The sequence below is a fragment of the Phacochoerus africanus genome, chromosome 13 (genome assembly GCF_016906955.1).
Source record: "Phacochoerus africanus isolate WHEZ1 chromosome 13, ROS_Pafr_v1, whole genome shotgun sequence".
Taxonomy (NCBI): domain Eukaryota; kingdom Metazoa; phylum Chordata; class Mammalia; order Artiodactyla; family Suidae; genus Phacochoerus; species Phacochoerus africanus.
This window is the reverse complement of record NC_062556.1, coordinates 5,724,609-5,739,873: the sequence shown is the minus strand read 5'-3', so window position 1 is coordinate 5,739,873 and position 15,265 is coordinate 5,724,609. Positions and strand designations below refer to the sequence as shown.

At 49.8% G+C, this 15,265-nt stretch overlaps 1 protein-coding gene across 1 annotated transcript in view; it reads left to right on the top strand.

Moving 5' to 3' along the window:
• The window catches only part of FLT1 (fms related receptor tyrosine kinase 1), a 173,596-nt gene that overhangs the window by 71,910 nt on the left and 86,421 nt on the right, over positions 1-15,265 (top strand). Inside the window, exon 11 of the mRNA XM_047756428.1 lies at positions 13,161-13,275. Coding sequence (XP_047612384.1) covers positions 13,161-13,275 — 115 coding nt within the window. The remainder of the gene's footprint in view (positions 1-13,160; positions 13,276-15,265) is intronic.

The window sequence follows — 15,265 nt, the reverse complement described above, 5'->3', positions numbered from 1 at the left end:
CTTTGGCCCCCAGTCACAGGCTTTAAAAACTGAATGGGCATTTTCGTGACTGAATCGACACATGGCTGTCGAGACACAAGATCGGGACGCAGGACTCACCGATACACAGGACAAATCGGAATATGCACCTGCTGCATTTAGTTCTCTCTCCACTGGCTGGGGAGACTGCTGCCTCAGATCTGGACCTTAGTTCTGTGGTTTTCATGCAACTTCATCGCCCTTGTAGGTGAAAAGACGCAGAACCGGGTAGACTGGAGCAGAAGGAGAGGGTGCAATGGATTTAGACCAGGGCCTGGGCAGTGCTTCTAATGAGCTGCAGTGCCTGCTTGTGGACACTTTCTCGAGAAGCCTTGTGGGACGTGTTTTCACCTCGAGTGCCACTGACTGCTCGGCGAGAACAGCTGTAACAGAGTCCATCAATGAGGCCTTTCTGGTCCCAGGGCTGTGTCCTTCCCTTTCCGTACACGATCCCTAATCTGTGTGACAACTGTGCACAGTAGACGAGATTCCCCCCAATTTTCCCATAAGGAAACGGAAATTCAGGAAGCTATTTCTTGGGTGTTTTCAGACAGTGGACTTGCAGATTTCTTGGGTGGATGAAAATAGCCCAAGTCGGTTGGCATTTCAGAAGGTTACCCATCACTGGTGATCCCAGGACTCCCAGAGGGATCCCTGTGGGTTCCCGGAGGGAGCAGGAGACCTCAGGGGATGAAGGTCTCGGAGAGCCCTGGCTCCACTCACCGGGTTTACTCTTGTCACCAGTGACCCCGCCGCGTCTACTGGGTGAGTTTGAGTTTGAACTGAGGGTGCCAAAGGAAAGAGGAGAGGGGTCAGCCGCCACGGGGGGAATTTGACTCCAATGTCATGGTCAGTTTGGGGACCAGGGAAGGTGGGAAGCTGGTTTGAGCTCCACACCTGGGGTGGGGGGGGCATGTAAACCCCAGCAGAATGGGCAAGGCTGAAGACGACCAACCTCAGGAGCAGAGCAAATCAAAGTTAAGGTCACGCCTCCCTGTGACCGCCCCCCTCCATCCTGCAGGGGTATTCTCTGCCCCCCCCCGAGGGCCTCCCCAAGCTGTGGATGGTCACACACGAGACAAGGGAGTCTGATTAAAGGAGACGAAGGAGAAAGGGCAAGGGTTGATGCTGCTGAGCGAATGAGGTGGGGACACGGAGGCTGCAAATGTCAGCCTCGGTGCCTGGGTCTGGGCACGTGGCATGATGAATTCACTTAGAATTCAAGGCAGTTCAGAGTTTTTTGTTTGTTTGTTTTAAGAGCTTGTTTTATAGATGAGAAACTGAAGCTCAAAGGTAACTATCCTTCACCTCACAGCTAGATAACAGTCAGCCCAGGACTAGACCCAGTCTTGCGTTTCTGGGGGTTTTATTGCTGTATTATTCTTACGTCACTATTGAGGCCCTGTGGTGACTCCGCACTGAGTCACCTGTGAGGACACTGCATTGAGTCCTTGTGGGGGGTGCTTATCATCTGGCTGAATGAAGGAGCCAACCCAACCAGGAGGGGTTTGGTGGGCAGCAGGTGATGAGGAAGCACCCTGGGGGGAGGGGGAGATCCGAGTCCCGAGGCTGATGGGAAGGTACCGAAGGTCGAGTGGGAAGGGAGCAGCACAGGTGAGATGGTGACCCAGGGGTGGAAGTGGACAGGCCTGGAGCGTCAGCGGCTGGCTTGCAGGGTTGAGGGAAGAGAAAACCAAACCTGCCAAGGTAGGTTTGGACCCGACCTGGAATTTTCTGACTTGGGGGTTGCCTGGTCCACCCAGCCAGTCATGCAGCTCCAGCTCCCTGGCCTGGCCCCGTGCTCTCTGTTCCACCATAGCCCCCCTCCACCTCCTTACAGAGAGATGGGCTTGTACAGACTTGGCGGTGGGGTCTTACTCCCGCCCTCACCTGCTCATGGCCTTGGAAGCTCTGCCTTCCGTGTCTGAAGACCAACGACTTGGGCTTGCTCTCGGGCTTTTTAAAAAGTTACACGGGTGCTTATTCTCCCATTTGTCTTAGCCCTTCCGTCTTCCCTATGCCTGTCCTCATCATGAAAAACTCTCAGGTGGCCATGGGTTGCTGCCTTACTGAGAAATTCTCTTTGTGAGCGTGAGAGGGTCTTTGCGTCCATCAGGTGAGGAAAACAAATGGGGATATTGAGAAACTACTTAGAGCCAAAGAGAAATGGATGGCCAGTGGAGGATGCTATTGCTGGGGGCTTCTGTTTTTATTTTCCTTGGAGCGGAAAGTTATTAAGCATCTGTCTGTAGAGTGAGTGCTGAACATGTGCTTCTGTGTATTATCTCATTTAATTCTTATAGACTCCGCACGAGGTGGGACTGTGGTTACTCCCGTTTCCTCAGGGAGGCACAGAGTTCCAAGGACCTTGTTAGGGACCCAGGCCCAGCTGACATGTCCACGATAAAAGTTGGTCTTCTAGCACCTCCCTGAACCCAGGCACTAATCATTTATCACTAACGAGGCCTGGTGGTGTAACAACCACGTAGACATTAAAATAAGTAATTTTGGGTCAAAAGCTCATGATCCAGGAAGCACGTATGTTTTGAGAAGTCTGTGTGGATGACATCAAGAGCCCAGTTTAAGAGGCATCGGGGTGCAGAAAGGCACTGAAGTCTAGGGGTTAAGGACATGAGCTCTGGAGCCAGGTGCGTGGTTCTGGGCAAAGCCAACCACCTGTCTGGGTCTGCGTTTCCGAATCGTAACAGTAGAGACAAGAACACTGACCTCCGAAGGTCGTTCGGGGGAAGAAACGAGACCGTGTCCATGAAGGGCTGAGCCTGTGTGTCCGCCGAAAGCTGTCCAGTCCCTCTCGGTGGCTCTGTGGCCACCCACTGCAAAGCTGCTTCTCTCTGCAGTGGCCTCAGGTCCACAGGGGCATCCTGGGAAGGTGGCCCGCTGACAGCGCTCCATGCTGTCGGCTTCACGGTCTCCCCGGAAGCCCACTTGCGTCTTTGGGCGGATCTTCTGACCGTGGTGATTTGCATCAGAGAAGTTAAGAGGGGACCGGAAAGAGCAGAACGTTCAGATGATTGAGGAAGTTAGAGGAGTTCTAATATCCCAGACCTGCTTGCGTTTGTGAATTCTGCCTCAGCTGTTCAAACGCTCATGGACCCGCGTCCCCTCCTGCCGACAGCTGTAGCGCGTGGGCTCTTGACGTATTCCTTGCTTGTGCTGAGTTGTCTTCGGATATGTTTCCACGTATTTGACTTGTCTCTTCAATAAACATATCCTTAATACCAGAAGCACCTAAATCTTGCACTCTCAGAGGGCATGATTTTTACTTCTGGAAGATGTGTGGACAAAATTAATGTCGATCTGAATAAAGTGGCACTACAGTGGCCTGTCCGAGTAGAAAGGGGAAGAGCACTGCCGGCGATGCTTCTCCACGTAGCAGCATCGCGGTGTGAGCTGACACTGTCCACCCACCCTCAGCCTGTCAGAGGCTGATGCTGCTGTGATGGGTTCATCCAGGTCACAGTCAGGTCCCTGTGTCATTCATACGCCTCCGGGGGGGGGGGGGGCAGCCCTGATGGTGGTGACTCGGTGCTTGGCGCAGGGGGGAGGTGCTCGGTCACTGGAGGGTCAGTAGTGCCCCCGTTTCAGCACGTATGAGCTACGTGATGGATGGCAGGGCTGACACCCACCTCAGGTCGAGGCCACGTCTAGGCAGCCCGTCATCAGGGTTCACTCCTCTCGTCGGGCTGTCACCCGAGCAAGGCCCTGCGTGCCCTTCCACTGTTCCCCAGGTAGGGGGGCTAAACCCTGAGGTTCTGATGATAAATAAGACATCATCCCTGCTCTGAAGTAGCCCTCAGTCTGGCCAGATAAGGGTAGCTGATGAATGACCGGTCGGCTGTGTACCAGGCACTGTGCCGAGCTGTTACACAAATTAACCCACTTATTATCACCCTCCTGTGTGCTGATGCCAAAGGATCTTCTCTAAATTCTCTCCCTCCTGCCTGTTTTTTTAACCTCTGTAAGAAAGCTAGTGGCTAGTAGTGTGGGGTTGCTTCTTGCAAGTTGGACATCTGTGCCCAAAGAATTTGAGGTGCTTTGCAAAAAGTACCACTCGCTAATAATTTAGCAGATCTGGATGAACATGGATGAGACTAGGATGGAGATGTGGCCCACGTCCTCAACTTGCCAGTTGTCTGGACCAAAAAAGAGAAAAGGAAATAAAGGGATGTTTGCAAGGGGAAGGGGCCCGTAAGATAAAAGCAGAGCAAGAGCAGCCCGACTTTTTAGGGAACTGAGGTCCAAGAAAAATGACTTTTCGTCTCCTATTCTGTGGGCTGTAGGAAGGGAACTCAGCCCGATTTCTACTACGGAGAGTGTCACAGGACTGGGGACCATAAACTCCCTCTGTGGAAACCGGTGCTGTGACACCACAGCGGAATTTATTAAAAGTGACTCTGGGGGCTGACAGGACACAGTGCTTTTCAGAGTAAGGAACCAAAACGACCGCACGTCCTCTGAGCAATTTCCTTCGACAGTGATTCTCCCAACCTTGCCATCCCGCTGTTACATAACCGGAATGTTGCAACACCATGGGCTGAGCTCCCATCTGACCAGCTCTAGAATTCCCGCTAGATGTGGTTCTCCTCCCCCACCCCCCGAAGGCCTGCTGGACATTTCGGTCCTGACTGCTGTACAATCAGTGTGAGGACAGAATGTGACCGTAGCTGGAAATATTGTTCCCTGAGTGATTAGAGCTAATACCTTGAGATGCCTTGAATGTTATTTATGGCCACTCCTGCATTTCCAATCAAATGGGGTAACCAATAAAGATTTTTTTGTTTATCAAATTACCCTCCCTCCGCTGACTGGTCTTTCACTAGGAAGAAAAATGAATGAGAAGAGATGGCCTCTCTGAGGCTCCTGGCTGGGTGTAACCAAGTTCGTATCCACCCTCTGGCCTCACAGTCACCCCGGTGTAGGGCTGTCAGCATGCCTAGACCCTGCCTCAGATTCCATGAGAGAGAGAGAGAGTCAGTCAGGGGTGGGGGGATGACTGGAGCTCTTGGGGGAGGCGAGCAGGGGACAGAGGAGGAAGGAAGGCAGAGGCTGGGAAGACGGGCCTCGTTCTGAGTGTGAATGGACCATGGGGCCCTTGAGAGCAGGAAGCAGTGCAGGCCAAGCCGTGCACGGAAAAGCTCTTATCTCAAGAGAGGTGGCCAGGGCGCTGGATCACCTCCACCATTGTCCCCGGAGCTGACCCACAGCCTTCGGCCCCCGAGAAGCCACTCCACTCCCCCCGATCCATTCAGACAAGAAGTAACTTGCAGTGTGGGCTCCAAGGCGGCACAGGGTCTCTCGAGGCACAAGCAGAGTCACTCCCCCAGCGTCCCCACCCTAGCCTGACCCCGGGACCACCCCCAAAGGCCCAGGCCCTTTTCCTGGAGCAGAAGCAGCAGGAACCCTTCTGTCTAAACACTCCTTCCCAGCCTCTGCCGTTCTCCGCCAGCATCCTCTCCTCTATATTGTTTGATTTGTTTTAAGAGAATGTGAGAGAAGGGAAAAGATAGCACTTGCAGATTCTATTAATCTGATGGCTTGGACACACTCTCTCTAATGTTTTGACACAATACCGGCAGTGGCGGAGGGAAGTTTACATGAGGCCCTGCGGCATGGACCAGGATGGCGCGACGTGATGGGGAGCCAGCCCGGGCATGGCCTCTGGCTGGGTTCCAGGTGGTCTTTTTTTCCCACTTTTTTTTTTTTTAAAGACATTTTTCAGCCTTGATTTGCTCTTTATCACCCCTCTACCCCGGTGATCCCTACGTAGCCGCAGTGTTGTTTACAAACAGGTTCTAATCCCAGTGCGCGCGCGCGGTCAAAGCCCATTGGACACGCAGGGTCCAACACGTGGTCTGTTTTCATCGTCCAAAAAGAGACAGACCACAGAGGAAGGTGATTCTGTGTCTTGGGACTTTGTAGAGCCTTCTAGAGCCCCTCCCCCCCAATACATGTGCTTTGAACGATGCATTCATCTAGACCATCATTCCTAGGCAGTGGCTTGGGCACACATAGGCAGCCCTGGGCGTTGGGGTGCTCAGCTCACCATGCGGTACCCCAGCCCCCGTTTAAAGCCAGCTTCCTGCTGTAACTGTATAGGAGTTTTTAAATAAAACAGGCCAGCTTTATCCCAGAACATGTTCAGGAATCATGCAGACAAAAGTCTTAAGTTCCTTGGGGATGGGGGCGGGATTGTGGTAAAGAATGGATTTTTTTTTTTTCTTTTGTCTGTCTTTTCTAGCGCCGCACCCGTAGCATATGGAGGTTCCCAGGCTTGGGGTCCAATCAGAGCTGTAGCCACCGGCCTACGCCAGAACCACAGCAATGCGGGATCCAAGCCACATCTGCAGCCTACACCACAGTTCATGGCAACGCCGGATCCTTAACCCACTGAGCGAGGCCAGGGATCGAACCCGCACCCTCATGGTTCCTAGTCGGAGTCATTAACCACTGCACCATGACGGGAATGCCAAGGTTGAATTAAAAAAAAAAAAAAAGTTGCAATTTTTTTTTTTTTTACATGATGAAACTCATCAGCCAGCAGAAGGCCACAATTTCTTACTGTTTTTAGCATCAAAACACTTTAATAAGGAAAAGTAACCAGAATTTATGTAAAATTATGTGATTCTAAAATATTCCTCTGCCCCTTCCCCCCTGCCACCAAAGGACTACGGGGAGTTTTTCCCTCCTGGAAGCTAGTGTTGCGCTTCCCTGGGTGTCCGGCTTTGCTCCAGTTGGCCTCAGAGGTCCCTGCGTGTCTCGTCTCTGGCAGACCAGGAAGCATGGTGGAACAGGTTTCTCGTGTAGGGGGGGGACGGGGTGGCCTGGGCTGCTTTGGAGCAGAATTCATCCCGTGGGCTGGGCTGGGTTCCACTCCGGTGGGAGGAGCGAGGAATACCTAGGTTCTAATCCAGATTCGTCTGCTACTTTCTCTGGGAATCTGGGCGAGACAGTTTTATGCGCCTCGGTTTCCTTACCGGGGAAAGTGCTTGTGAAATGCGGATCGTGACCCTGCTTCACTGGGCGACTGTGAGAGTTAGTTGAGCTTAAGTGTGTCTAAAAGTGTGTCCCTGCTACCCCAGGCCTGCCACATCGGGGGCTGCCTGGTAACAACTAGTTTCCCTTTGGCCAACCAAGAGCCCACTTTCGCAGAACAGAGACTTTGAAAGAAAGGTCAGCTTAATGTTTATCAGAGAGTAAAAGGGGATCCTCAAAACCAAACCAAACCAACCAAACAAAAAACTGTCTTCCAAAAGAAACCTACCTTGGGAGTTCCCATCATGGCTCAACAGAAACGAACCCGACTAGTATCCATGAGGATGTGGGTTTGATCCTAGGCCTCGCTCAGTGAGTTAAGGATCCGGGGTTGCCGTGAGCTGTGGTGGAGGTCACAGACGCGGCTCGGATCCCGCGTTACTGTGGCTGTGGGGTAGGTCGGTGGCTACAGCTCTGATTCGACCCCTAGCCTGGGAACCTCCATATGCGGCCAGTTTGGCCCTAAAAAGCAAAAAAAAAAAAAAAAAAGAACGAACGAAACATTCCAGCTGGAATAGACCTTCTAGTATTGGGTTGGTTATTGAACTTGCTAGAAATGATTTATGAAATAAGACCTTCACACCAGATAACTACAGGAATCTTGGGTACCCTAACAGGCACACAATAGTATAAAATGGGCACTTTCCAGAAAGGCCCAATGAGGGGCTGAACCAACTCAGCTGGTTCTTCAGAGTAACATTTTCCCACATGAGAACCACTCCGAAGAAAACACTACCCATCTGTGGCTAAAGCGCACCATCCCGCTCTGATTCCACCAGATGCAGCAGTCCATCCGGTGCCAGCTTTCAAGGAAGTGCCAGCGCTGCATTGCAGGGTGGGGGAGGGGAAGGAAAGGCAGGAAGGCTGCAGAAAGTCTGAGAACCAGGATTGTGCAAAGCCAGCACCAAAGGGAAAGCCCGGGTGAGCGCGGAGGGTCCTGATCTGTGGGTGCCCCCTCTGCGTTGTTGGCCTGTGCTGGATTCGCACAGGTGAGGGGGAGAGGTCAGCAGCCATGGGTGATAGCTGTGCACACAGTGGGCTCGTGGTGCATTCGGGTTGTGTGTCCAGAGACCTCTTTGCCAAATCCCCAGAAGACGCTGACCGCGATGTGCCAAAAGGACTGAAAAAGACAGTCCACGGTGCAGTAATGGTATTTGTGTAGAAAATAGGTGGGAAGCCTTTTCTTCCTCTAGAGGAAGAGACACTGTAACAATTTCTGTTCCCACGAGGACAGAAGATGGAGACTCTGTAACATCGGGTGTACAGGTTAGGCGCATAGGTTCTGGAATGAGCCGGCCCTGATTGCAGAGTTGCCTCTGCCACTTACCTCGGGTAATTAACGCAACTCCCCTAATTCTCACTTTCTGGGTGGTGGTTAAACAGGGAGTTCTAGTGCCTACTTTCTAGGATGTACAGAGGAAAGCAATACTGTGCCTGAATCCCTTACACAGTGCTGAGGGCCCATAAAACAGGACCTCCTTGTCCTGTGATATCCCACTGCGTCCTTAACTTAGTTCGCCCTAGGCTCCTCTGCTGGGAGCAGTGGTCAATGTTGTCAAGACGGTAAGTGCATCTCAGCCTGGACTTTGCCTTTCTCTGTGGCCCCCAACCGCCTCTATCCATCTTTGGTCCCAGAGAAGCCAGATATTTATGAGTTTTGAAGGGAACAGGGCAAATCCGTCAGACTGCAGGAAAAACCCGGCCCATGGAGGCCAGTGACGTCGTGTGCATCGGTGGAGGGGGTGTCTCCCCCACTGGGTGTGGAACAGAGCAGCTGGTAACTTGGACCAGAGAGGGGGGCGGGGCCAAAGGTGTCTCCGCCTTGGGCGTGAAGCAGACCCACGTGTCCCCTAGCGGGGCCCAGCTCCGTGGGTTGGAAACGTCTTTGGCTGCTGTCTTTCCATCTCTTTCTACCCACCTCTGGTCCCGAGCGCGCTTGTTTCAATGCCAGGGCAGTCGACGGGATGACACGGAGTACACGCTTACCCCGGAAATTGTTTTTTCCCCTCTCCGGGGTTATAAATATCTCCGTGCTGTTGCGCTTGGCGTGCTGTGTGCACATGGAGGTCGGAGTCCTAGAGCTCGGAGCACGGAGGGGAGGCGTGGAGCTGAGGCTGATAACGCTGGCCTTGTCCAGAGCGGTGCCTGGGAGCTTTCTTATCTCCCTCTGGCAGGAGGCGTGGAGAGCTTCCTGTGCGAAATCAGGGCGAACGCTGCTTTCCTCTTGTTGTTCGGCTTCCTCCCCCCTCAAGACGGTTCCCAGCACAGCGATTATCTTTGCATCTTCAAACATGGCACAATCTATTTCCTTGATGTATTCTTAAGGCTGAGGCCAACTCTTACCACCCCCCCCTTCTCTTTTCAAGTGCTGTTATATAGTCAGCCTCCTAAGTGACATTCTATTTTTATGGGTCCAGTGACAAAGAGGGAAAATAAGGGTTCCGACGCAGAATGCAGCCAAGGGATCAGTCCTGGTCATTTGGACGGCCCTGCAGTAAGTCTAGCCTAGAGTTTCCATACCAGGGCTTGTGCCTGCAGCCGCCGTCCTTGGGGGGCGGGGTGGGGGAAGGGCAGAGAGGTTGGCAGCCTTGGTGAACTTTGGGCAGCCGACTGCCTTTCCCTCGGGAAATGCCGAGACTTGCTTTACTCTAACATAATTCTTTGCATTTCTGACAATCACGAGTATGAAATTAAGGCCTCCCTTACCTTTTTTACTTCTTTGGGCGGGGGCTGGAAGGATGACTTGAAAGGCCTCTCTTTCAGATAGAAGAATGTTGGATGCACAATACCAAATACAACGCACATGGCTACGGGGTGTGTACATACGTGTATACGCATTACATACACATATGGACATATATGCACTGCATGTACATAGACGTATGTGGTGTGCCCCCCATACAGTGTGAAGGAACTGGGAGCCAAAGGGAGGTCAGGGTATAGATGTTGTGAAAAATCGGGTAAAATGACTTTACATCATGACATTAAAACTTTACCATGAAATTAAAATGATAAAGTGTGTCATTTCCCTTTGGTTCAGTTTCTTCTGATCTGTGAGTTAAAATGTTCACCTGTTTTACCTGATGATTATAAGGAATAGCTAGTCAGAAATCACAGAAATTCCTTAAGGAATGATCTGTTCTTGTTCTTATTTTAAATCTTATAAGCTAACTGTGAAAGCAAACATTTAAATATTTGGAAGCGTTCTCTCATGGTGTGGCAGGTTAAGGACCTGGCATTGTCACTGAAGAGGCTTGGGGTCACTGCTGTGGCACAGGTTCGACCCCTGGCCCAGGGAAGTTTCATATACTGTGGGCACAGCCAAAAGAAAAAAAAATTTTTGGAGAAATTTGACATATGGGCCAGGTACAAACAACACTGTGGAATTATTGCTAATTCTATTAGGTGTGATCATGGCAGTGTTCTTGCATTAGAAAATGTGCCTAATTTTCAGACATAGGCACGAAAATATGTGGGCCTGAAACGGCACACCGTCTGGGATTTGCCTGAAAATATTTCACAGAAGGAAAACATTAAGTAAGGCCTCAATGAAACAACTGTGGCAAAAATCTTAGTGATTTATTAAGTCCGGGTGAGGCATATATGGGAGCTTATGAAACCATGTCTCTCCTCATCGATATGTTTGAAAATAATGAACATTAAGACCAATGAGAATCAGAGCTGTAGCCACTGGCCTACACGAGCCACTCCAGATCCGAGCCGCGTCTGCGACCTGCAGCACAGCTCATGGCCATGCCGGATCCTTAACCCACTGGATCGAACCTGCATCCTCACGGATACTAGTCAAATTTGTTTCCACTGAGCCACAACGGAAACACCTAAGAATTGAGCTTTAAAAAGTCCCTTCTGGTTTGAAAATCTCCAGAATCTGCCCAAGACATATACACACCAGCACCCAGCCAGCTGTCTGCTCACCACAAATGCTACTCCAGAAGGAAAATATGAAATGACTCAGTGAAAAGGTCACCATGCAAATGACCATAAAAATTACCACTTGCCTGTATGTAAGGCCCTGGCTCTTGAGGCTGGGAGGTAGGAGGAAAGGATGCATCTGGACGAGAGACACCAGAGTGAACAGCATCCATTGGTTTGTAATCAGAAAGTGACAAAGGTGGCGGGTGGCTGCAGACACTGAAGCCAGTTCTACCGACACTAGTCGCCTCGCCCTCCCAGGGCTGCAGAGAAACGCAGACCTTGGGAGCCCACAGATGCTTTTTTGAGGCACACAAAATAGCTCTTTGTATATTTGCATCGTGTGCCAAACAAATCCATATTTAAATCTCAAAAGGCTGCTTTCAAGGACTCTGTGTTCATTTTTGTCATAAAGGATAGAAAGGCACAGTGCTGGCTGAGCCCCTGAGCTGGAAGCAGTGCGGTTCAAGCCAGGCTCTGGGCAGTTCCCTTCCTGTTGGGGCAGGTCATGCAAAGAGAAGTCACAGCACAAAGTAAGGTGCTCTAGCTACGGGCTCCCTGCGTGGCTGTGATCGGGGTGGCTGTGATCAGCTGCTTGGAGAAGGTCGGGCTGCAGGTGGGAAGGGGTGTCTAGGCAGTGGTGATTGGTGCGTAAGGATAAGGAAGCAGGTGTCTACACCCTGGGATGCGGGAAGGCAGTCCCCAGCTCTTCTATGGTGTCTTTAATTAACAAAACCTCTCCCAGGGAATTCAGTTATTTAATGCTTGTGTGGTTCTGTGAGATCAACACAGCAGGTATCATTTTATCCTTTTTCAGAGGAGAACACTGTCAAACAGGTAGAAGGCAGGTCTGGACTAGGACGCGGGTCTTTGCAAGGAGCTGAAGCATACCGCTGGCCGGGGAGAAAGGGTGGCCATAGCAGTCAGGGTGAAGGGCAGCTGGGGATGGACCATGGATGGCCTTGCCTGTCAGTCCCGGAAGCATGGGCTTTCTTCAGTACAGGTGTGGAAGCTTTTGGAGCAGAGGATTCCACTGGAACCCAAAATGCTCAGGGGGTTGGTCTGGCAGCCTTTGGTAAGTGCGTCAGCGTAGGAAAAGGCCTACAGAGATACTACTGCACTGCCCGGGCCAGAGTGGATTGAAGTGTCTTTTTTATTGTGTGGATTTGTTTTTTTCTTACTCATGTAGAACCTAGGATGCATGCAAACAAATGATCAGTAGGTATTTACACCCATGATTTGGGGGTAAACTAGATAAGAACAGAAGCTTACAGGTAAGGTGTTTCAAAGAACATGCTTACTATCAGAGGTAGGTTGAGATTTCAGAGTTCCCGTCATGGCTCAGCAGAAACGAATCTGACTAGCATCCCTGAGGACAAAGGTTCGATTCCCAGCCTCACTCAGTGGGTTAAGGATCCAGCGTTGCCATGAGTTGTGGTGTAGGCCAGTGGCTACAGTTCCAATTTGCGCCGCTAGCCTGGGAACCTCCATATGCCTTGGGTGCGGACCTAAAAAGACAATAAATAAATAATAGATTTCATGGACTTTTAGAAGCCAAAAAGATCTGTAAAGATAAACTGCAGCACATTTATTTTATAATTAAACACCTGAGGCCTGAGAAGTTGAAGAGCTTGTCACAATACCCCAAAGCTTGAAAAGAGAGACTGAATTTAATAACTGCTCCATGATATGTGTTTCCATGTATACTTAATTAGCTCTGCAAAAAATTAGCTCTAGAGAAGCATCATCTCATTAAGCGCCAGCCTTTTAGAGCTGTGAAATGCTATTATTTCCTTGAGGTTTCCATTCATTAACATAACTCTTTTTTTCCCCTGTGTCTGCATGTTTCTTCCACTGAGAACTCATTATAATCTAGATATAAAATTTTTGAATTTATGCATTTTTATTTGACATTTAGAACAGGAAGGCTGTATGAAGATACCCTGGTGCGGGTTTTTGTTTTTCCAGATCAGGCACAATTGGTTTGCCTTTTTTCAGTTTTGTGTATGGATATTAGGAGGGGGTGGAATCTAAGGAAAAGAAGAAAATGTGTCACTTTGTTATCTGAGGACTTAATGATTTTCATTTCACCTGTCAGCACGGGCTGGACCAGGCTGCAAAGCAACACAGTGATGATTTACTCTCGTTAAAAATAGGTATGACTTTTGCTCCCGTAACGAAGAGTCCTTTGTCCTGGATCCTGCCAGCACCGTAGGAAACAGAGTCGAGAGCATCACTCAGCGCACGGCAGCCATAGAAGGAAAGAATAAGGTACTGTCTGTGAAAAATAAGCACTGGCATGGTTATTCTAAAACCACACACTTTCGGCTCCCGGCTCTGGGTTTATTAGAGCCAGAGGTAATTCATATGCTCAAACAAAAATCCACTGCTCAGGTTGCTCTGTTCACCCTGACCACCAGCTCCAAAGTCATGAGTGTTTGGTCCTCATGGAAGAGGCAGAGGCATCAAACTGGGCCATAGCTCAGCTTCTCGGCCCGGCTGCACAGTAGCGTACTTGCCCAATTTGTTTTTTTCTGCTTTTTAGGGCTGCACTGGCGGCATAGGGAAGTTCCCAGGCTAGGGGTCGAATTAGAGCTCAACTCCCAGCCTACACCACGACCACAGCTCGCGGCAACATCAGATCCCCGCACTCACTGAGCAAGGCCAGGGATCAAACCCACGTCCTCATGGATACTGGTCAGATTCACTTCTGCTGCGGGAACACCTCCTAATTCTCATTCCACTTGAATCTTTAGCATGGCGCCCGGGCTTTGCAACAGCTAGGAGATTCTCGCATTCCCTGGACCGAGAATCTCTGGCATAAATAAAGTGGGACGGAAATAAGCAAAAGCTAGTACAAGACTGTAGGCCAACATTCAAAGCTGCCGTGTCACAGAGTATCTTGTTTTCCCACAGGCAAAGCCTAGGGTGGGGTATACTGACACACACAGTATATCAGAGTCCGTAAGCGATGCAAATCAAAACCACCCCGAGATCTCAGATCCCTCACACCTGTCAGAATGGCTGCTGTCCAAAAGGCAATAACATGTTGGCGAGGATGTGCAGAATCCCTCGCACGTGGCCGGTGGAAATATAATTGGTGCAGCCACTACAGAAAGCAGCAGGGGTTCTTAAAACACCAAAAATCAAACTTCCACGTGACTCAGCAGTTCCACTTCTGAGTATCTGAAGAAAACAAAAACACTAACTCAAAAAAAAAAAAAAAAGATATCATGTAGCCACATGTTCAGTGTAGCATTATTTACAATAGCCAAGATATGGAAACAACCTAAGTGTCCACCAGGGGGAATGAGTAAAGAAGATGAGGTATATATTCCACATATACACTGTGGAATATTATTCAGCCGTTAAAAAGAAGGAATGAAATCTTGCCATTTGTAACATCATGGACCAACCTTAAGGGCATTATGCTAAATGAAGTAAGTCAGAGGGAGACAAATACTGTGTAATCCCACATGTATGTGAACTAAGACAAATATACAAAAAAACAAGCTCATAGATTGGTAGTTGCCAAAGTTAGGATGTAGACGGGGTGGGCAAAAGGGGTCAAAAGGGACAAATTCCCAGTTACACAATGAATAAGCCATGAGGATGTCACATTCAGCATCGTGATGAGAGTTAATACTACTGAGTGGCATCTTTAAAAGTTGCTAAGAGATCTTAAAAGTTCTCATCACAGGAGAAAGCTTTTTAACGATATGTGGTGGTGGATGTTAGGTATTAACTAGACGTAACATCTCCATTTTGCAGTATATACAAGCACTGAATAGGTGTATTACACACATGAAATTAATACAATGTTGTCAATTATACCTCAATTAAAAAAAAAAAGTTTCCCTGCCCTAGTCAGGGTCGCAGCGGCATCTTTTTGCACGTGCTTTTTCCACTCCCCTAACTCCCTTGGCCTCAGCAATAGTTGACACCTTGCGAACCAGGCAAACCTCAGTGGCTCTCAAGGCCCAGTAGCTTTTTTCCTGCTGTTGAATTAGTGAAGAATACACTTAAAAACCTGTTGTTAGCTGGCACAGGGGTAGTGAAGCTTTAAAAAGAAAAAGGAAAAAAAAAACAGATATCAAAGGACCCCTTGCCGAAATGTCTGCTTATTCGTGGATACCTTGGTGTGGACATCTGTTCATACGGTGTCATCTGCTTCGGCTCGTGTGTCTCTCTGCTCAGCTGGAGGCTGTGTATCCGGAGGCCACAAAGTAGACGGCACGTTTCTCGCTGCAGAACTCAGTGA